Source organism: Oncorhynchus keta, chromosome 34, assembly GCF_023373465.1.
Source record: "Oncorhynchus keta strain PuntledgeMale-10-30-2019 chromosome 34, Oket_V2, whole genome shotgun sequence".
Classification (NCBI taxonomy): Eukaryota; Metazoa; Chordata; class Actinopteri; order Salmoniformes; family Salmonidae; genus Oncorhynchus; species Oncorhynchus keta.
The window spans coordinates 62,141,216-62,164,137 of record NC_068454.1 but is presented as its reverse complement, the minus strand read 5'-3'; the positions used below and the strand labels follow the sequence as shown (position 1 = coordinate 62,164,137).

Here is a 22,922-nt window from a genome sequence, read left to right as displayed (position 1 = left end):
AGCAACAGTAAAAGAGACCTAGAAACAGTGTTGATAAAGGTCTGAATTGTCAAACAGAAATATATATATCAGTAATAACAATACTGTCAAACAATTGGCACGGTCTGTTCAGCAAACCTGTAATGCAAAAAAACAACTTGGTACCCCTGGAACAAAAAATCTAACATATAAATCAAATACATAAAACCATTTATTTCATATCCCTGAAGATGTTTTTTATTGATTTTTCAATTGAAAAAAACAACAACTTATGGATAGCCTGTTACAAAGGGATATCATACATTTTATTGGGTGGCAGCAACAGACAAATGTAAGATTCTGACTAGGGTAAACAGTGAATGCCTTAACGTTAATGTGTCAGCATTTTCAGCAGTCCTCTTGAATCTCAAAGATGTACCTAGCCAGCCTTACACAAAGTATGAGCTTGACTTTTGAACTGCATGCCACAAAAGGCCAAATTACTAAAAACTCAAGTATTAAGTTAGAGCATATTGAGTATAAATATAATAAATCAGAAGATAAATACTCAGTTCATTCATACAGACTGCAGTGGTTCATGAAGACCAGGTAAAGCATTCACATCAGCAATAAGAGTTCATGTATGTTCAGGGGAGACAAAATGGAAGACAACGCTCCAGCCAGACTTCCCCTATGACGCAGCAACTTGAGTTAAAGGTTCTTCCAGATAAAGCACCAGTGCTTCAGCCTAAAAATACCACACAGACAGGAGAAATATGCTTAGTATGGTATGCAGACATGATCTGTGCTCATGGCTCTTTAAATTACAGTTGAAGTTTACATACACCTTAGCCAAATACATTTAAACTCAGTTTTTCCACAATTCCTGACATTTAATCCTAGTAAAAATTCCCTGTCTTAGGTCAGTTAAAATAAAGTGGTGATCCTAAGAATGTGAAATGTAAGAATAATAGTAGAGAGAATTATTTATTTCATCACATTCCCAGTGGGTCAGAACTTTACATACACTCAATTAGTATTTGGTAGCATTGCCTTTAAAATTGTTTAACTTGGGTCAAACGTTTTGGGTAGCCTTCCACAAGCTTCCCACAATAAGTTGGGTGAATTTTGGCCCATTCCTCCTGACAAAGCAGGTGTAACTGAGTCAGGTTTCTAGGCTTCCTTGCTCACACACACGCCATCTCAGTTCTGCCCACGCATTTTTATATAGGATTGAGTTCAGGGCTTTGTGATGGCCACTCCAATACTTTGACTTTGTTGTCCTTAAGCCATTTTGCCACAACTTTGGAAGTATGCTTGGGGTCATTGTCCGTTTGGAAGACCCATTTGCGACCAAGATTTATCTCAAGACATTAGTCAGGAAGTTGTCGCTTCAATATATCCACGTAATTTTCCACCCTCATGATGCCATCTATTTTGTGAAGTGCACCAGTCTCTCCTGCAGCAAAGCACCCCCACAACATGACGCTGCCACTCCCATGCTTCACGGTTGGGATGGTGTTCTTTGGCTTGCAAGCCTCCACCTTTTTCCTCCAAACATAATGGTCATTACGGCCAAACAGTTCTATTTTTGCAGACATTTCTCCAAAAAGTACGATCTTTGTCCCCATGTCCAGTTGCAAACTGTAGTCTGGCTTTTTTATGGCGGTTTTGGAGCAGTGGCATCTTCCTTGCAAAGCGGTCCTTCAGGATATGTCGATATAGGACTCGTTTTACTGTGGATATGGATACATTTGTACCTGTTTCCTCCAGTATCTTCACACGGTCCTTTGCTGTTGTACTGGGATTGATTTGCACTTTTCACACCAAAGTACATTTATCTCTAGGAGACAGAACGCGTCCCCTTTCTCAGCGGTATGATGGCTACGTGTTCCCATATTGTTTATACTTGTGTACTATTGTTTGTACAGATGAACATGGTACCTTCAGGCATTTGGAAATTGCTCCCAAGGATGAACCAGACTTGTGGAGGTCTACAATTTTTTTTCTCTGATTTATTTTGATTTTCCCATGATGCCAAGCAAAGAAGCACCAAGTTTGAAGGTAGGCCTTGAAATACATCCACAGGTACACCTCCAATTGACTCAAATGATGTCAATTAGCCTATTAGAAGCTTCTAAAGCCATGACATAATTTTCTGGAATTTCCCAAGCTGTTTAAAGGCACAGTCAACTTAGTGTATGTAAACGTCTGACCCACTGGAATTGTGATACAGTGAAATAATCTGTCTGTAAACAATTGTTGGAAAAATTACTTGTGTCATGCACAAAGCAGATGTCCTAACCGACTTGACAAAAACTATAGTTTGTTAACAAGACATTTGTGGAGTGGTTGAAAAACAAGTTATGACTCCAACCTAAGTGTATGTAAACTTCCGACTTCAACAGTACATACTTGTTCTCTTCAGGAATAAGTCATTAGTGTTTTGTAATTTCAAATACAACACAATTCAAATACCAATGTTACCAATGTCATCCACTCTCAAAGTATTCTTCCTCACCTTGGCTTTAAGCATTCCAAAGCCCACAGTCTCTTTGGCATACATGCACAACAGTAGGTTAGCTACCCGTGTAATGGCCACCCTGCCTTCCTGCAAAGAGAAGACAAGAAAGGAATAGATAAAAATGCATGCACATTGAATTTCAATTGACCTTTGATGGTAATTAGAGGTCAACCGATTAATCAGAATGGCCGATTAATTAGGGCGCTATTTCAAGTTTTCATAACAATCGGAAATCTGTATTTTTGGGTTAACTGCCTCGTTCAGGGGCAGAATGAGAGATTTTTACCTTGTCAGCTTGGGGATTCAATCTTGCAACCTTACAGTTAAACTAGTTCAACGCTCTAACCACCTGATTACATTGCACTTCACGAGGAGCCTGCCTGTTACGCGAATGCAGTAAGCCAAAGTAAGTTGCTCGCTAGCATTAAACTTATCTTATAAAAAACAATCAATCAATCCTAACCAATAGTTAACTACACATGGTTGATGATATTACTCGTTTATCTAGCGTGTCCAGCGTTGCATATAATCGATGCGGTGCCTATTCGCGAAAAAGGACTCTCGTTGCTCCAATGTGTTCCTAATCATAAACAGCAATGCCTTTCTTAAAATCAATACACAGAAGTATATATTTTTAAACCTGCATATTTAGCTAAAAGAAATCCAGATTGGCAGGCAATATTAACCAGGTGAAATTGTGTCACTTCTCTTGCGTTCATTGCATGCAGAGTCAGTGTATATGCAACAGTTTGGGCCGCCTAATTTGCCAGAATTTTACATAATTATGACATAACATTGAAGGTTGTGCAATGTAACAGGAATATTTAGACTTATGGATGCCATCCGTTAGATAAAATACAAAATGGTTCCGTGTTTCACTGAAAGAATAAACGTCTTGTTTTCGAGATGATCGTTTCCGGATTCGACCATATTAATGACCTAAGGCTCGTATTTCTGTGTGTTATTATGTTATAATTAAGTCTATGATTTGATAGAGCAGTCTGACTGAGCGGTGGTAGGCACCAGCAGGCTCATAAGCATTCATTCAAACAGCACTTTAGTGCGTTTTGCCAGCAGCTCTTCGTTGTGCTTCAAGCATTGCGCTGTTTATGACTTCAAGCCTATTAACTCCCGAGATTAGGCTGGTGTAACCGATGTGAAATAGCTAACTAGTTAGCGGGGTGCGCGCTAATAGCGTTTCAAACGTCACTCGCTCTGAGACTTGGAGTGGTTGTTCCCCTTGCTCTGCATGGGTAACGCTGCTTCGACGGTGGCTGTTGTCGATGTGTTCCTGGTTCGAGCGAGGAGAGGGACGGAAGCTATACTGTTACACTGGCAATACTAAAGTGCCTATAAGAACATCCAATAGTCAAAGGTTAATGAAATACAAATGGTAGAGAGAGAAATAGTCATATAATTCCTATAATAACTACAACCTAAAACCTCTTACCTGGGACTATTGAAGACTCATGTTAAAAGGAACCACCAGTTTTCATATGTTCTCATGTTCTGAGCAAGGAACTTAAACGTAAGCTTTCTTACATGGCACATATTGCACTTTTACTTTCTTCTCCAACACTTTGTTTTTGCATTATTATTATTTTTTTTAACATGTTTCATTATTTATTTGAGGCTAAATTGATTTTATTGATGTCTTATATTAAGTTAAAATAAGTGTTCATTCAGTATTGTTGTAATTCTCATTATTACTAATGTTTTTTTAAAAATGTTTTATTATTATTAAAAAATAACAATAATCGGCCGATTAATCGGTATCGACATTTTTTGGGCCTCCAATAATCGGTATCAGTATCGGCGTTGAAAAATCATAATCGGTCGACCTCTAATGGTGATACTACCTCCCAAGCTGCCAACTAGCCTAGGTCATCATTTTCTACCACTATTTAACTAACGTTATAGGGCATACAACAGATTTTCTATGGAGTCTCTGACTGTGATACTCAATGAATAATCAAAGCAAGGCAGAATTATTGGGGGGGGGGGACATTTGGTTCATGCATAGTAACTAGACCATATAGTTCAAACTCTAACCATGCAATCCATCAGAATGAATTTGAGTTTATCTTCGTTAAAAGCTTGATGCCCATTCTTGTCATAGGCCGACCAGATGTTGCTTGCGATGGCAGCGGTCACTCGAGCGTCAGTGTCCCCATAGCCAGAGTAAGCCAAAAGAGACCCTTCATTGTTTAACAATCTGCGGGGAGAACATGTAGATACTTTAGCCAAGGAGAGTGTTAGCTAAGACTTACCTACATGTAGGTAGCTGTCGTTAAAAGTAATCTTAAAAACAAATTATTAGCCAATTTAGCCAGAAAGCAAAAAAGAACGCTATATTCACGTGCCTCTGCCACTCAATACTTACAGTGTGCTTTGTACTCCGCTTGTATTTGCCTGGCTGAGAACTTGCGTCAATGCTTTTGGCCGCAACATGGTTGGAGTGAGCAATACTTTGCAACTCGATTAATTTGGGCGAAATTATGATGAAATGTATATTATCACCCAGTTCAGTGACTTCTTCAATAACAACACAATCCAGTCAGCTGACCCCTTCAACTTCCTGATACAAATCGTAATGCATTATGGGAATGACACTGGCAGTGGGTGCGTTCCAGACGATTGAAACCGGTCACTGGAATAATATATTCAAATGCACCAATTCAGCTCAGATCTGCCCCAATTATAGAATTTATATCCTTTTCATGTTCCTCCTGAGATGTTAAACACTTGTCCAAGTAAGGGGACTGGGGGAGAATCTGTATTAGAAGAACAGAGTTAGCTAATTGCAGTGATTGAATAAAGTCACAATATGGTATATCAAGGGCACAAAATGGCATATATCCCCATCATATTTTCAGACATGAGATTCAGATCAGTTAAAAAATTATAATAGCTACCCCGAGTAACCTCTGAGGTGAGGCCGGATGAATCTAAGAATTTCATTGCTCCCAACTTCACAGCCCAAGCATAATTGATGAGATTGAACTAGCCCCAGTCATTTGTTTATAACTTACACATCTTTCCTTTAGCCACCATTTTAGACCAGGATCTTCAAAGTGATATGAAATTATCATAAATTGAAGATCTAAGAAATCCATGCTTTTATACATTTTGTCATCATGGAGGAAAATAAACAAATCCAAGCTCCTCTCTGGTGAATGTTAAAACAGCTTAATGCTTAATTGCCATTAAGATATTTCAATGTTTATTTCAGTTCACAATTTATATTTTCAAGCTTGGTCCTTTTATGATCTACCAAATATGCATGGTCACCACTATAACTTTCCCACCTCTCAAACTACACACAATTCCCATACAAGTTGAACAAATCATCCATATCAAGTTCATATAATTTCATAACATACACAATGTAGACTAGTGTTAATCACACCTGGTCCTAGGGGGTTGCAGTCAGTGTGAACAGGCTAAGTCTCCAACATTAACTATTCATCAAGATCATGAATAGCTGAATCACATGTGTTTGCACTGGGCTTGCACTCAATTCCAATTTCACTTTGCCAAAAGGGTGCGGATTGGCGTAAGCTTGGGCTAAATGAAGTTTCCACCACATTTCTCACTGCAGTCCAGTCCAGTGCTTTTAAATCTGAGGTGTGGTGAACAAGTGTGCATTTTGAGGATTGAGAATCTGAATTCAGCATAGGGTGCATCCCTCCAGGATCAGGAGTGAAGACTACTGGTGTAGACCATGCTTCTGAACTAAATGAATCACCACCACACACTTGATCATGTTTCTTGAAAGGTATTATTAGAATAGATAACAGAGTGACTCCAAGAAAAAGGCAGCGCTGAACAGATGTTCTTTAACTGTAGGTACTGCAACTAATTTGTATGGGTTTAAGAAAAACGATTCTCTATGCTATTAGTACACTTTGTCGTTATAGATTTCACAAATTATTTTTGAATATATTGCTGAACCCAATACATACATTTTTATCAGGCACTAAACCGCTGCTTGTATGAAAATAAACAAAATGGTTAACGTAAAAGGTGTCTGCATTTTTATCATTGCTCAGATTAAAACATTGAGGTCTTATCACAACCCATAATCAGAGCCTAAACAGTTGAATAATTTACACTCAATAGCATTCATTGACTCAATGTAGCATTAACTACAGAGCTCACCAAGCTACCTTGCCTGACCTTCCAATCTGAAAATCATCCCTTCCAAAAAAGCTGAAAGTGTAAGCAAACAGCTGAACCAGGGGCACTATAGTGCTCAAACAGAGAATCCAACAGCCAGGATCAGTTTTGAAGGATGTCAAGAAATGATTAAAGCAGAAGGTATACTGAAGGTGAGTGGTAAAGAAAAGAGAAGGTAACTTCTACAGCTCCTGTAATAAATACTAGTCAATCAGGCATGATAGAGTGAAATTAAGTAAAAACAAGCAGGTTCTCATGACAATGAAAGAATGAGTGATTCCTCTGACCTATGATTTCAACACTCATATTCCTCCAAATTTCAACTCGTTACCGGCTAAACACAATCCATTAAGATGGGTTAAGTCGGCAACCTCATGCATGTCCAGCAAATGGGCAGTCATTTCAGAAATAATCTCCCATAGTCAACAGAGGAAGTAGTCATGTTAGTGGTGGCGTCATTTTGCAGCGATGTCATCATTCCACAGGGTTGATATGAGATCTCTCCAATAGAAACTTGAATCTGAACACCCACTTCCTGCCCCCATATCTTTCCTACTTTTCACAGATCAGCCAAAGAGATGAATAGTAATTGGAATTCAGTTGAGTCTATCTGAGGGGCTTGTCAGACTGTGATGAAGGACTGTGTTCATTTGTAAACTCCGACTCCAGCCCTCAACCCCCCTACCTAACCCCTCTCTCCCAGTAATTTCAGGGGGCTAAGGGAGTTAGGAGGGCTGGGAGCCCAGCAGTCTCTCAATGGCAGCGTTGATGTCTCCCCCCGTGGCGATGAGGGCCTGCAGGTTGGCCTCGCGGTTGATGAAGCCCATGGCGCTGAGCTGGTCCAGCTGCTGCTGAAACCGCACCTCCGGGGTTACGGTCTGGGTCTGCGAAGGGGAGCATAACCAAAGTCCATTTTTATATGAGCCTACATGGAAAATGTTGTTGGGGTCCTATTTGAGTGACTGTTAGGAGACAAGTCTCAGTACCAGTATTAATTGGTTTTAGGTCAATGAGGCCAGTAGAAACACAAAGCTAATGCTAACCCACTGGATAGCAAATAGCAAAGTATAGTTACCAAGTAGAAAGTCAGAAATTATGTTTGCAGCTCAATGACATACCGATGAGCTGCCTCCTCCTCCAGCAAACATCTGTAACATCTGCTGCATGAGCTGCTGCTGCTGTTGGGATGGGTTAGTGGCAGCAGTGGGATTTGAGCCCTGTGTTGGGGGAGGAAGATTTTCTGGGGCCACACTGCCTCCTGTGGTTGGAGGAATCACTGGGATCCCACCAGGAGCCAAACTAGGAGAAGAACCATAGTTTAAGTGGCATCATCAATAAAATCAAATTTATAAAGCACGAGTCTGCCCAGTAAGCATCTACTGGATAATAGATGGTCCAGTACCTGGGCATGAGTCCGGGGGCTTCTGTCTGTAGGGTCTGCAGGCCCTGCTGGATCTGCATGAGAGCCTGCATGGCCCGGGGGTTAGTCATCACAGACAGTGACTCAGGATTCTGCATCTGTAAAATAACCATTTAGTTGGTCAACCCAAATGATGTTCCATTTAGTCACAGTCAGAAACTCAGCACCTTCCATAACACTCTGTCGTCTTTTTTGATGTTGTTGTCAGTATATGGAACTAAAGTGTATAATTGGAGACAGAAATCTGACCTGTTGGAGAAAGACCGGCATCTGATGTCTCAACTGTTCCTGTAACTGGGGGTTTCCGGCAAAGAGGGGGTTGTTCAGCATTGCCTGAGGGAATTAGTAAAGAATTAAGCAATGATTCTACTCTTCACACAAAATAGCCTAGAATATTCATCAGGACTTCTGAATCCTACTGCAGAGAGGGCTGAAGTTGTGCAGACCTGCGAGGCGAGGTCAGGGTTCTGCGCCAGCGACTGCATCATACTGCGCATGTAGGGCGCAGACAGCATGTTCTGCATCAGCTGGGGGTTCTCAGAGATCTGCTGCATCAGACTCTGCATGCCAGGGCTACCGAACACACCTGGACAGATTATAGGGTGTGGAATGAGAGATACAGACGGATCAGCTAAGCAGCAAAACAAGGGTTATACTCAAATGTGGTATGTTAATACAGGTGTAAGGGGAAATATAGTTTTGCAGATTGACTAAAAGGTGAAAGTGCTTCTTCTGATGTAGTGGTGTTACCGTTGCCCAGCCCAGAGGCGTTGATGCCCAGGGGATTGGAGGCACTGGGTGCAGTCCCGCCAGCGGAGGAGGTTGTTGTCGTGGAGGCACCAGTCCCCCTGATCTCTGAGGGGGTCGTTCCAGGGGGTCCCCAGGGGTTTGGTAAGGGCTCCCTGTTCTCTGTTCTGGAGGGCTGCACGCCAGAGTCCAAGTTGCCCCCCAAAGCAGAGAAGGGATTGTTTCCAAACTATGGATGGGAAAAAAGTGGACTAAGTCACACAACCGGACTTGATTCAAGACAATTAGATGTCTACATATGGTATTTGCAGGAATAAGCTACCTGCTCTCTAGCGGCACTGAACATAGGCTCCTGGATGTCTGTGTACATCCTCCGGAGGGCGTTGTATCCCCCAGGGATACTCTCCAGGTTGCTAAGCGCCCGGTCCTGGTTACGCATCATCTCTTGCATCATGGCTGGGTTCCTTGCCAACTCCATGGTCTGAAGAGAGGAAGGGAGTTAACATTATGCATCTGTGCATGATCCTCCTCACACCCATTCCTCCCATCATTCTGAGAGTGGTGCGGTCTAGTTTAAGGGTTTGGGCCTTTGTAAATTGCACTGTTACATAAACCCCTTTTTACATTTCAACTACATTGTAAGCTAACTACATAAACAAGCAAAATGGTTTGAGTAATATGCTCTTCGAGCATAGGTTCTTAATTAAGAGAGATTCAAATAAAGCCAAGACACACTATGATTCCCTAAAACCAATTATATGACACCTTGCACAAAGGACCCATCTGAGCTTCAGACTTAACCTGTCTCATAAGTTCAGGGTTGTTGAGCATGTGGGAGATCTCAGGGTTGCGCTCCATCAGCTGCTGCATCTGAGGGTTTGTCACAATCATCTGCCTCATCAGGTCTGGGTTGGACATCATGTTCTGCACCAAAGGGTTGTCCATGATTTGAGACAGCATCTCCGGGTTGGACATCAGCTGTCTCTGCATCTGCTGCTGCATCTCCATGAAGTTGGCCGAGCCCATGCCCATGCCTGACAGGCTAGATAGGTCACCAAACCCACCTATGCAGACACAAGGGGGCGGTGGATTACTGGAAGGATATAGGTTAGTGCCTAGTTGTGTGGATGTTGAGTAGTTGTATGGCGATATGGCCGTCTTTCTGTGAGATGGTTTGGTGGGGACTGGGTCACTAACTCAGTAAGTTGGGTGGCTGTGTGGAGGCTGGGGTAGGCCCAGTGCCTGGTGTTGTGCTGTCATTGGGCGCTGCGCTGGGGTTAACGCTGCTGGTGGCCTGGGGGGTCCCAGAGCTGGATGCCGAGGACTGGGATGTGCCACCAACTGTAGCCCTGGAGAAAAAGCGAGGTCATTATCAACCTAAATGTTCCCATTATCTCACACACAAAATCATGTCACTAGAATAGTGGGCAAGAAAATCTTCTTACTTGGGAGCAGTCTTGATGACAAGGTGAACAGTGAGTCCGTCCTTGATGCCGTGTTGGTTCAGTGTGTCTCCATCCTTTAAGATTTTGCCAGCAAAAATCAACACCAGCTGGTCCTGCTTGGCATTAAACCTTTTGGATATCTCCTCTTTAAACTGTATGCACGAGACAGAATGAAGTGGCCAGTGAAGACAAATGGGAATAAAGAGGATAGGTACACACCCAAATCATTCAATGTTGGTCAACAAAAACAAGTTATCTTGGCTTAGCTAGCTAACGTTAGCTAACGATGTGAATCTGCTAGCTGTCCTTTTAGTTTTATAAAGAACAATTAGGTAAAATATGAATGGTTTAGGGAATCACCAAATACAACATTAACCATGTCGCCAGCCGTGAACTTAACGATCAGTTTCCCGAGTGTGGGTATAATTTGTGGTACGTTCCAACAGGAATCTGTTCCAAAAACTTCGTAAATAACAAGGTTGCCAACAAACAACGCATACAAAGTTGTATAGCGGCAGAATAAGATACCGGGTAGGGAGCGGGCTATTTCATAAAACATTTCACTCACCACGTTGATTCCGAAAAATGTCTGTCCTCACTTTGGTAGCCTACGGACAAACATTAAGAATAAGCTACGTGGTGAGTTGGTACCTATTCGGCAGCTAGGTGAATTGATCCTGCTACTTTGTATGCGTTGTTTGTTGGCAACCTTGTACTTTACGAAGTTTTTGGAACGGATTCGTGTTGGAACGTTAAATACCCACCCGTTTCCCGATCAGCTTTCGCAATGGCCGGAGCCTCCGTTGGCTAGCCGGTTATCAGCTAACCTGATCGCGGCTAAAGTTAGCTAGCCTGACAGACGTAGCTGGCTAGCTTACTCACAAGCTAACGTTAGCTAGTTGCGTAGTTAGCTAGCTCATACTTGCTATACATGTCTTTACACAGTGCCGATTGTGCAAAACACGAGTAAAACTACTATTAGGAACCGACTTAAGGAAATGGACAAGTTGAAAATAAATATTACTAGTCAGGAAAATGAGATGATTCTTCCCAATTAACATCGGAAACCTGCTAGGTAATAGTTGGCTAGCTAACTTCGATTTATGCTTATTAGCCACAGCATGACTTGCATAACTGACTGTGGAAACAAAAACAATACCTGTGCGACAGAAGAATCCTCCGATATCGCGATCTCCTCTTTATCTTTCGGAGTTTTTACCGTGACCACGATCATGGTCTCGTCTGAAGCAGCATTTTCAACAACGTTGGAATCCACAGTGGGATCTGTGCCGCTGTTCTCCGCCATCTTTACTCCTCTTCAAATTCACTACATCCAGAGAGGAAGAGGTGAAGCGAGATGTTTTACTCAGCCCAAAAGCTGTCCACGAAAATATGATTTGTTTGTATGGTCATTAAGTGTCGAATTTGGTCAACAAAAAAGTGTATATTTTATTTGCTATGTGAGGATTATTTGATTAAATAGAAGTTTCGTAATGGTGTACCAGACGTGGCATTTCGCCAACTTTGAAAAAACGACTTTATCGGAGTTGTGCCTGTTGTCATAGAGGTAGATAGAGGACTCATCATGTAACACGTTCAAGCAGGGACATTACCATTGAGGGCTTCTACCGTTAAAGTGGTCAACTAGGTGGGGATTCCTATGAGTTGGGAGTTTTCAACCGATGAAGAAGAAAATCATGTACTACTTTAAATGGAGTTTGTCTCAAATGTGCTGCCAATGCTGTTACAGACGCTATAATATCACATACACAAGATGAGACCTCTATCTATCTCTATGGCCTATTGTTGACACTCGTATCGGCCCTCTCATTGGGTAGAATGGTGCCACGTGCTCTCGCATCGCCCGCCTTCCATCTTTGAGGACATGTATTTCCATTGTTATAGCGGTCACTTTACTATCTCGTCAATATAATAGTCTTTGCTACATCACAAAACTAGCTAACAAAATTCTCAAGCTGAGATGAAAGCAGTATTTACCTTAGGTTTTTGCAACGTTGAAGTCTAGTGGTGTGGGGGTGTCATTGCATTTGGCCAAAATGTATGTGTACTACTCAATTATGTATATAAACCCAGTTCTAAATCACTGTCAAATCTAAAATTGTAATGCTGAGAAAAAAAGTGGGCAAATACTTTATATATTAAATATTATATTTAAAGGGGCAATCTGCAGTTGCCACGTACATTTTTGGACCTCTAAATTGATTCTTGAAGAATATAATTTATGCCTTAGTTCAACTGTCACACCCTATCAAAACCAAAATATAAGCTTGTTTTACTCCAATGTTTGTAAACAATGTAAATGTAAACAAACACTGCATCCTAAAAACTTGGTTAAAAATCAAATGTAAATATCATGGATGGTCAGTCCTTGCACCATTATGTTTATGAATGTGAGAGTGGTTTATATTTCTCCAAGGCCCATCCCTCGAATTTTTACCACACCGTAACATAGTTGGGGTGTATACCTTGTTATTGTTTTAACTGCAGATTGTCCCTTTAAAGTTTTGTAGTTGTTTTGTGCGGTAATGAGCATAAAATCCCACATGCATTCATTTAATTCTTTAATGACATGAAAATTAGGGTTTGAAGGTGAATAACAGCCTATCATGCCTAATAACTCAATCAAAGTACTGCACGACCTAATGCATTTTTCCTAAAGTAATATCATATAAAAAAAATATTAATGAAAGCTGTGACGGAAACAGGACGTTTCGGTAGGCTTCAATTGTATAAATGCCAACAGATAATTTGTTCATTGGACATAGTGGGATCTTTTTGTGACGGTAAAATTAATAACGCGAGAAATGGCGGCGCATGGAAAACGCCTTTATGCGCAAATATCGATTGGATATAATAATTGTCATATAAAAGTACATTTGGATGTGGCGTGCGCGCAGTGGGTCATGAGTTAAAAAGTTTGGGATCCCCTGTAGATAATCATTGTAGGCCTACCATCTTAACCAGGGGTGTCAAACTCATTCCATGAAGGGCAGTGTCTGCAGGCATTCGTTTTTTTCTTTCAATAAAGACCTAGACAACCAGGGTGAGGGGAGTTTCATACTAACTTACTAACCTTAATTAGTCAATGGAGTACATGGGTGGAGCGAAAGTCTGGCGAGAATCTGCTCTCGGTGGAATGAGTTTGACACGTGATCTAAACATTTTTCAAATACATTCTAAATACATTTTCCAAAACTATAGAATTTTCAGCTGTTTGAAGCTGGTGTAGCCTACAAAACCGAAAGTAAAAGACGCAAAAACTAACCTTAAAACCGGGAGCCATAGCCTACATAAAACACGCTTCTTAGTATGAAAAGAATGCACTCACTACTGTAAATCGATCAAATATGTAAAACATCTTAGACTTACTTTCAATGAGAATGACAGTAGCAAGTTACCTATTGCAGCTTTAAGCGAAAAAGTACATTTTGTGTACACTACATCCTCACGCGTGGACTTTTATCCGCAACACGTTTGTTTGGTGGGAAAATCATTTTTCTTTATGTGGATTTTAGAATATTCGCATGACAGTCTGTATCCAACTGGCTGGAAACACACCGACGTGGGAAAATGTACATATTTTTCTTTATGTGGATTTGAGAATGTCCGTATGAAAATCTGTCGCCAATTGGCTGGAAACCAAGCTAATGACATTCTTAACGAGGCTCGTCTCACATTTGTGACTGTACATCATGGCTGAGAATGTACTATTTGATTTTTTTTTAAAGTGTGATTAACCTTTGTCAAAGACGAAGGAAAAACACTAGGTTAACACTATTAGACCAGCCTATCCTTTTTCAGTATGCTATAATTTAGTTGCCAATCTGCAGAGGTCTGACCACCAGCACTTGTGTGAAACTCCTTAGGTCGGGCGGGGGCTGTACGTGATTATCCCGGTCTTTAGCCAGGTGAAACATTTTTATTTCACTCTTGGTAGAGAAAAGCCACCTAGAAAAGTTAGGCTATATAGAAAATCAGGAGTATGGTTTTTGGATTTGCATTATATTATTCATCTTTTTTTTGGCAGGTTGTTGCATGTTTTCCTCCTTTAACGTGATCATGAGGACCACTGAGAAAGGTCTGTTGTGCCACCACAGTACATGTTACTGATTTTTGTGTAAGTATGGCTACAGGTATTTAAAATAAGTCCCCATTAATTCCAGAACAGATATTATAGCGGTGATCTGTTTGTTATTTGATGCAAATGCAGTCGCCACAAGATGTTTTTGTGCTGGTCAAAGGCAGTCAGGTCTGGAGTGAACCAAGGGCTATATCTGTTCCTGGTTCTGTATTTTTTTTAATGGGCCATGCTTATTTAAGATGATGAGGAAAGCACTTTTAAAGAATAACCAGGCATCCCCTGAATGAGGTCAATATCCTTCCAGGATACCCGGGCCAGGTTGATTAAAAAGGCCTGTGTTTTAGGGACCGTTTGACAGTGATGAGGGGTGGTCGTTTGACCGCAGACCCATTACAGATGCAGGCAATGAGGCAGTGATCGCTGAGATCCTGGTTGAAGACAGCAGAGGTGTATTTAGAGGGGAGGTTTGTCAGGATGATATCTATAAGGGTGCCCGTGTTTACAGATTCGGGATTGTACCTGGTAGGTTCATTGATAATTTGTGTGAGATTGAGGGAATCTAGTTTAGGTTGTAGGATGGCCGGGGTGTTAAGCATGTCCCAGGTTTGGTTCACCAAACAGTATGAGATCTGAAGATAGATTGGGGGCAATCAATTCACATATGATGTCCAGAGCACAGCTGGGTGCAGAAGGTGGTCTATAACAAGCAGCAACAGTGAGAGACTTGTTTCTGGAAAGATGGATTTTTAGATTGTTTTGGCACAGACCTGGATAATATGACAGAACTCTGCAGGCTATCTCTGCAGCAGATTGCAACTCCGCCGCCATTGGCAGTTCCATCTTGTTGGAAAATGTTATAGTTAGGGATGGAAATTTCAGGATTTTTGGTGGTCTTCCTAAACCAGGATTCAGACACGTCTAGAACATCCGGGTTGGCAGAGTGCTAAAGCAGTGAGTAAAACAAACTTAGAGAGGAGGCTTCTAATGTTAACATGCATGAAACCAAGGCTTTTACAGTTACAGAAATCAACAAATGAGAGTGTCTGGGGAATGGGAGTGGAGCTAGGCGCTGCAGGGTCTGGATTAACCTCTACATCAACAGAGGAGGAGTAGGATAAGGGTACGGCTAAAGGCTATAAGGACTGGTCATCAAGTGCGTTTGGAACAGAGAGTAAAATGAACAGGTTTCTGGGTGTGGAAGGGACCAGTGGGAGGTTAGGTGAGCTGGAGACACAGCAATCCAGACAGCTAGCAGGCTGGGAATAGCAGAAGGGCCTTAGGGGGGAATGTTGAGGAGCTGGTTGGAAAAAGATGTATGGGTGAAGTCTGACCTGCCAACTATGGCTGAGGCAAGAGGAAAGAGGATATTTGTACAGAAATCCAGCTTTAAGCTGGGCATTCCTCTCTTGGAAACAGACAGCCAGGGTTCTTCAGTTTGTCAGGAAATGACAGGAATTCATTGTATGTTTATTATTCATTGAGGGAAGGGTTAACCTCTCAGTTCCTCTAAACTGAGGAGGTACTGTTAGGAACTAGCTGAGACTGGTTGAGCCCTCCCTATCAGCTACTTCCCTGTAAGGAAACCAAACTGTGCATCAAGCAGACTGGTCTACCACTGATCACATAGGACCTATAGAGGTGTCCATCTCAATTGCCAGGAATGGAGGAGCTCACTTTCTCAAAAAATATGCATTTGTTGTTGAATAATACATTTTGAGTGAATTTAAATGGGTGTGTAGTTTCATGCTCTCAAAAATAAATGTAATCAAATGTAATTACAAAATAGTAAATAAATAGATTATATTGAACAGTTCATACTGCAAATTGAAGCTCAACAGTTATAAAATCTATGCAGACATTTGTCATGGTTTACATTCTCTCGTGAGTCAGCGGGAGGGATCTGAGTGTTTCAGAACACCCAATGGTTGAATTCGTTTTGCATGGCCGGATGAGCCTGGTAGGCAGAGTATGCTCATTTTAGACCATTCCATTGATCCTTAAGTGAAATCTCCAACCACCCGGGGCACCGGGACATGCAAAATGAACTCCACCACTGACAGACGCATATGTAACTCCTGGATAGTAGTTTATTTTACACTACTGTTTAAGCTGTTTTACTGGGACATTATATGGTATGGGTACTTTCTGCTGCTAACTAAAAATAATTAAACACTAATTTGTACGTACGTGTAGCCTACTTGGTACAAAATGGGTGTAGCACTTTCTAATGCAAAATACATGACATTGTATGTGAGTTTCCCCCACATATCTAAGTAAACAATCGGTAGCCTAAATTCTTTACTGTAAAGTGCTGCAGAAATTTGAGCTGTACTGAATTGATTGAATTCATAAGTTATTTGAGCAACATGGTCATACAATTGCTGTTTCAAGTCATTTCCCAGAAGAGGGGGTTTTATGATGTGCACTTCCTGCTCAGGCATAGCAGAGGCTCTACACCCACTCATCACCACACTTTATGACATGCCCTATCATCTTTCAATGAGGCAAGAGATTACCGCAATGAAGGAAAGCAAAGCAACAAAATAATGGGTAGATTAACTTTAATGTTGTCTACATGGGATGGAACCTGTTTGCCACTATGACCCAATTAACACTGTAGCAGTAACAACAAGAGTGCCCTTATTTAGGGCAGATTCAGAGCTGTACAATGCCAGAAATTCTCTAACAAAATGAATAGTTAGTCCTTTAAAAAAGGTGTGTCCTACAGATGCAACACAGACATTATCAGATGTTATTGGAATGAATGTGCACCTTTTAACATGATTACTTATACGGCATACACACTTATTTTAACATTACGATTATTGTTCTGCTTTCCTGTTGATTTAGAGCTGTGTAACCATGAGTGGCCAGCATGTCAGTGACCGTGACCAATGGCAAAGGGGTGGCTGTATTTACCGTGAACTCTAAAGAAGGAAGCAGTTGGCCCCTGCTGTGTCAAATACTTCGGACCCTGTGCTACGGCCCAGCAAGCTCTGTGTCCCAGGGACCTTGGAGGCTCCAAGCAAATACCCAGTCAGCTCTGGGGGTGGGTGAACTAAAATACACACACACACACACACACACACACACACACACACACACACACACACACACACACACACACACACACACACACACACACACACACACACACACACACACACACACACACACACACAACATACATGTCTATCACCAATCGGTCACAACTAGAAGTGAGAGGGAGTTATCTAAAATGATTATTTTTTTCTTTCACAGACTATACAGATCATGGTGGGAGTACTCAACATTGACTTGGGAGCGATCCTTGTTAGCACTGATTATTACACTGGCAGGGTATAGGGTTCCTTATTGGCTTGGTGGTGTGGTAAGATTATTTTATTTTGTTATCGTTTAACATGTTATCATGTTTAGTATGAAACTACATGATTTCACTTGGAGTTATAACCACAGTAAACAAACCAGGAAACATATAAGTAACTTTATTTATTTTTTAAATTTTGGCCTGCCTACTTAAGTAGTATTTTTTTTAAAGAAAATGAAGGGTTGAAGTCAAATGTCTGTGTATTTTCTTGTGAGTTTTTTGTTATTTTTGTCAGGACAAATAATGTGTTGATTGTGTAGGTCGTGCGCATTTGATTTTGATATTTCGGTGCCTTCTTAGTTTATAGCAGTTGGCATCATGTGTATATTGGCTGAGAAGTTCCCCAGTCCCTGCTTGGTGAGTTGTTCATTGACCTGAACTATTTCCTGTCAATCCTTAGCCTCATTTCCTTCCTCCATTGAACAATCATTCAATCTGATCCAGTAGAATTATAATCATCAACTGAATATTTGAGACAACTAGTACTCAGTGGTTTACTCAATTGAGTCAAACTGGTTTTATATTCCCGGACTGTGTTTTAGGTGGGCATCAATATGTTGACGAACCTGTCAGGTGCTTCTCTGGCCATTGCTGGAATTGTACTGGCAAACTGCCATTTCTGGTGGAGTTGCAATGATGACGACTACATCTGGCGAGATGACTACTATGGCGGCCAGGTGAGACAACTACCAAGTCATCCGCAGAGGGATAGACTCTTGGCGAAATGCAAAGATGCCAAGCAGGTTTCACTGGTGAGTGCTTTTGAATGAAGTTTTTTAATGATATCCATAATGTGAGGAAGGTGTCCCTTCTCTGTTCTAAGTAAAATATATTAACATTTGATTACATGGATCAAACTGCTTAATTTAGTAATGAATATGTGTGTTCTTCAACAGAGATGGTGGGTTCCATGTTTTAAAGCACATTCTAATAGCTGGTATGCCAGTCTGTTTCTGTATTTTCCAGTGTTCACCAACACCGCTATTTAGGTAAACAATCCGGTCAACTGTCAATATGTTCAAATCCTCCTCCATGTGTCTGTTCTACCATTAGATGTTGATGAATGCCTTGGACTTCGTGCTCATCGTCCCTGCAGTCCTTCAGCTTTGTGTCACCATCAGCTCTGCGGTGTCGGGTCTCAAGGCTTTGTACAAGGATGGAAAGGAGGGAAAAGGTATGAACAGAGAACCCTTCAACAGAGCGAATACAACGGCCATACAAATGGAAGTAGAATACTGATTTGTATACACACACACACACACACACACACACACACACACACACACACACACACACACGCACACACACACACACACACACACACACACACACACACACACACACACACACACACACACACACACACACACACACACACACACACACACACACACACACACACACACAACCAACCAACCAACGTAGTGTTTGTTGTTTCCTCCCAAGTAATGTGTAACTTTGCTCTGATATGTTGCAGAACATCCAGGACCTGGAGCAGCATAAGCCTCTGCTGGAGGAGGTCACCACTAACCCTGCAGCTTAAAGAGCACAGATCTGATATACTTTAATGTCCACGAGGGTAAATTTTTTCGTGGACGATTTAGTGGTGCTGCTTCCACATGAAATCCATAGAATCAAATGTATTCTACATCAATGGAACATCATCATCATACACGCCCCCACACATTTTATGTTTCATACATACAGTATGTAGTACATATAGTTAACATACAACCAGTGTCAAGTCACAGTAAATTAACTATGTCTTCATGCAGTTTGAGTCATGTTTTTTGTATTTGCCATTTTACAAAACTGAAAGGACAGATAAAGGGGAATATATCAAGTTAATTACTGAATTGATTGTTGTATATTATTTCTTTTTTGTATTTTGATATTTTCTTACTGTATTACCCCCAAAAAAAAAAAACACAACAACATACAAATAATAATAATTAACAAACTGTCTTAGCTCAACAGTTTCAAAACCGTTTTCCTTAACATTGCCATCAGGTGGCAGTCATTCCCATACAAACATACACCATTGGTTGCTCATAGGTTATCTTGGAGGCAAATACAGGTAATGAAAACGGCAACATAAAGTGTCTTCAGGTCTAAGCCCATAAGATCGCAATATCTACTAAGTTAAGATATGGAATTGTTTTCAGATGGTCATAAAATAGCTAAGTTTGCCATTTGAATTTGAGTACCCCTGTAGGTATATATATATCTTTTTTTATATATATATGCATATATTTGATGAAACATTGAATTTGGCCTTTACTGCTATAACCCATAGAAACAAATTGATTAACACATTTGTATATGGCAAAACAGACAGTCCAAAAATAAATAGTAAGGAATAAGGTTTTGAAGTGTCTGTCCTATACACTGGCATAACGCAGTTTCTCTGGACCCCTGCAAGGTTGGAGTGGGGCCCTCACTCCCTAAATTAAACACAATGTGTCAGCCAGAGAGTCACTCACAAAGTTTAGACTACCAACCACTGTCCATGGTGCTGAAATTAGGACATATCTATGCGGCTGCCTATCGGATTGATGATAGGCTTTCTGTTGCCAATAGCTTTGCTTTAGCAAACGGATACATGTTTATTGGTAGGCCTATTTGGTCGTCATTTTCTCATGTTAAGCTTAACATTTCACGAAGCTGTACACAGTTCCGCAAGTCTGCCATCATTCAAATGATGTCTGGTGGCAATAATATAATCACTGGTTCAGTAATTAAAGTTGGAAATGTAAACATTGCAGATTGTAAAATGTATTTTCGATACAACAGAATACTAATCTGCAACCAATTTATAAAAAAATAAAAACACACCACTGTCTTGTATAGCCTACCTGAGCCTGCATGCCCATGATCAGTCCTCGTGCTCTCTCCCAGCTTGGATAGAAAGTTGTTGGGCGTAAAACCAGTCTATTAATGCCAAATAAGTCAGTCCACCTTCAAAGCACTAGTTTACTATGGATTGTGTCATTTTGCAGTGTACGCTACTATCTATATGCATTATTTAGCTGCCATTTCGCTGCTATTATAAACTTTTTATAAAAAATTACACATCAAATAGCCCAACAATGAGGGGAAAAGTATTCAGCTCGAGGATAAATGTAGTCATTATTTATTGTTGAACTCAGCAGGTTTTGTCTGGCTAATAGCATACACATATGAGCTGCAATCAAAGTCAATTAGATGAAATCCAACTTGAGAGGCTCCTCTGGTCTTCAAAATTCTTCCTGAGATGTTGTGCATTATACTGTATGTCCATTGCGCTGCACACAATTGAAACTTAGTCTTGAATGATGCATGTATCACAATTCCAGTGGGTCAGAAGTTTACATACAGTAAGTTGACTGTGCCTTTAAACAGCTTGGAAAATTCCAGAAAATTATGTCATGGCTTTAGAAGCTTCTGATAGGCTAATTGACATAATTTGAATCAATTGGATGTGTACCTGTGGATGTATTTCAAGGCCTACCTTCAAACTCAGTGCCTCTTTGCTTGACATCATGGGAAAATCCAAAGAAATCAGCCAAGACCTCATAAAAAAATGTAAGACCTCCACATGTTTGTTTCACCATTGGGAGCAATTTCCAAACGCCTGAAGGTACCACGTTCATCTGTACAAACAATAGTACACAAGTATAAACACCATGGGATGAAAGTACTTTGGTGTGAAAAGTGCAAATCAATTCCAGAAAAACAGCAAAGGACCTTGTGAAGATGCTGGAGGAAACAGGCACAAAAGTATCTTTATCCACAGTAAAACGAGTCCTATATCGACAACCTGAAAGGCTGTTCAGCAAAGAAGAAACCACTGCTCCAAAACCGCCATAAAAAAGCCAGACTACGGTTTGCAACTGCACATGGGGACAAAGATTGTACTTTTTGGAGAAATGTCCTCTGGTCTGTTGGCCATAATAACCATCGTTATGTTTGGAGGAAAAAGGGGGAGGCTTGCAAGCCGAAGAACACCATCCCAACCGTGAAGCACTGGGGTGGCAGCCTCATGTTGTGGGGGTGCTTTTCTGCAAGAGGGACTGGTTTACTTCACAAAATTGATGGCACCATGAGGGAGGAAAATTATGTGGATATATTGAAGCAACATCTCAAGACATTAGTCAGGAAGTTAAAGCTTGGTCGCAAATGGGTCTTCCAAATGAACAATGACCCTAAGCACACTTCCAAAGTTGTGCCAAAATGGCTTTAAGGACAACAAAGTCAAGGTATTGGAGTGGCCATCACAAAGCCCTGACCTCAATCCCATGGAAAATATGTGGGCAGAACTGAAAAAGCGTGCGCGAGCAAGGAGGCCTACAAACCTGACTCAGTTACACCAGCTCTGTCAGGAGGAATGGGCCAAAATTCACCCAACTTATTGTGGGAAGCTTGTGGAAGACTACCCAAAACGTTTGACCCAAGTTAAACAATTTAAAGTCAATGTTACCAAATAATAATTGAGTGTATGTAAACTTCTGACCCACTTGAAACGTGATGAAAGAAATAAAATCTGAAATAATTCATTCTCTCTACTATTTTTAAATAAAGTGGTGATCCTAACTGACCTAAAACAGGGATTTGTATTACTCAGATTAAATGTCAGGAATTGTGAAAAACTTAATTTAAATGTATTTGGCTAAGGTGTATGTAAACTTCCGACTTTTACTGTATATGTCAGTAAAAATAATGTGCCGTTTGCTTAAAATAAGGAATTTTAAATGATTTCTACTTTTACTTTTTATACTTAAGTACATTTTAGCAATTCCATTTACTTTTGATACCTACGTATATTTAAAACCAAATACTTTTACTCAAGTGGTATTTTACTGGGTATTTCATGTGAAATATCATCACATGTGAAGTGTTCCAAAATCACATGGTTCAACATGATTTCACAAGTGAAATAAAATGTTACATGTGCAAATCATAACACTCAAACTCTGAAGATCTTCAATCCTTTTCAACTCAGGTGTGCAGAGTTAAATCACATTTGAACTTTGATGACGACAACAGTTGCAAGCCTGAAAATGTATGGACCTTGTGCAGAAAACATGCTGCACATCATTTTGCCCCCAACAATCTTACTACCTCAAAGAAGCATTGGCAGAAAAAGAGAGCAAAAAAAAGGAAAAAAAGACCCAAATCAATGAATGAAGGATTGGAGGAAA

General features: G+C 40.7%; 3 protein-coding genes across 3 annotated transcripts; 1 reads left to right on the top strand and 2 right to left on the bottom strand.

Moving 5' to 3' along the window:
* Positions 1–172: 172 nt before the first annotated feature.
* Positions 173–5,075, bottom strand: LOC118367470 (ragulator complex protein LAMTOR2). The gene is made up of 4 exons (XM_035750980.2): positions 4,866–5,075; positions 4,535–4,697; positions 2,480–2,569; positions 173–706 (listed from the first exon to the last, which is right to left on the bottom strand). Exons 1-4 carry the CDS (start codon positions 4,931–4,933, stop codon positions 650–652), a joined length of 378 nt encoding a protein of 125 aa, XP_035606873.1. The 5' UTR covers positions 4,934–5,075; the 3' UTR covers positions 173–649.
* A 575-nt stretch (positions 5,076–5,650) lies between these two features.
* On the bottom strand, positions 5,651–11,579 carry LOC118367469 (ubiquilin-4-like). The gene is made up of 11 exons (XM_035750979.2): positions 11,433–11,579; positions 10,274–10,425; positions 10,026–10,177; positions 9,630–9,892; positions 9,151–9,309; positions 8,832–9,057; positions 8,528–8,667; positions 8,331–8,414; positions 8,064–8,179; positions 7,780–7,960; positions 5,651–7,545 (listed from the first exon to the last, which is right to left on the bottom strand). Exons 1-11 carry the CDS (start codon positions 11,577–11,579, stop codon positions 7,387–7,389), a joined length of 1,779 nt encoding a protein of 592 aa, XP_035606872.1. The 3' UTR covers positions 5,651–7,386.
* Positions 11,485–19,590, top strand: LOC118367603 (transmembrane protein 176B-like). Its single transcript, XM_052494285.1, is given in 10 exon segments — positions 11,485–11,620; positions 14,161–14,202; positions 14,322–14,411; positions 17,226–17,424; positions 17,637–17,701; positions 17,703–17,745; positions 18,043–18,099; positions 18,285–18,494; positions 18,796–18,916; positions 19,218–19,590. Coding segments are annotated over 7 exon segments (738 nt in total). The 5' UTR covers positions 11,485–11,620; positions 14,161–14,202; positions 14,322–14,411; positions 17,226–17,250; the 3' UTR covers positions 19,286–19,590.
* Positions 19,591–22,922: the final 3,332 nt, after the last annotated feature.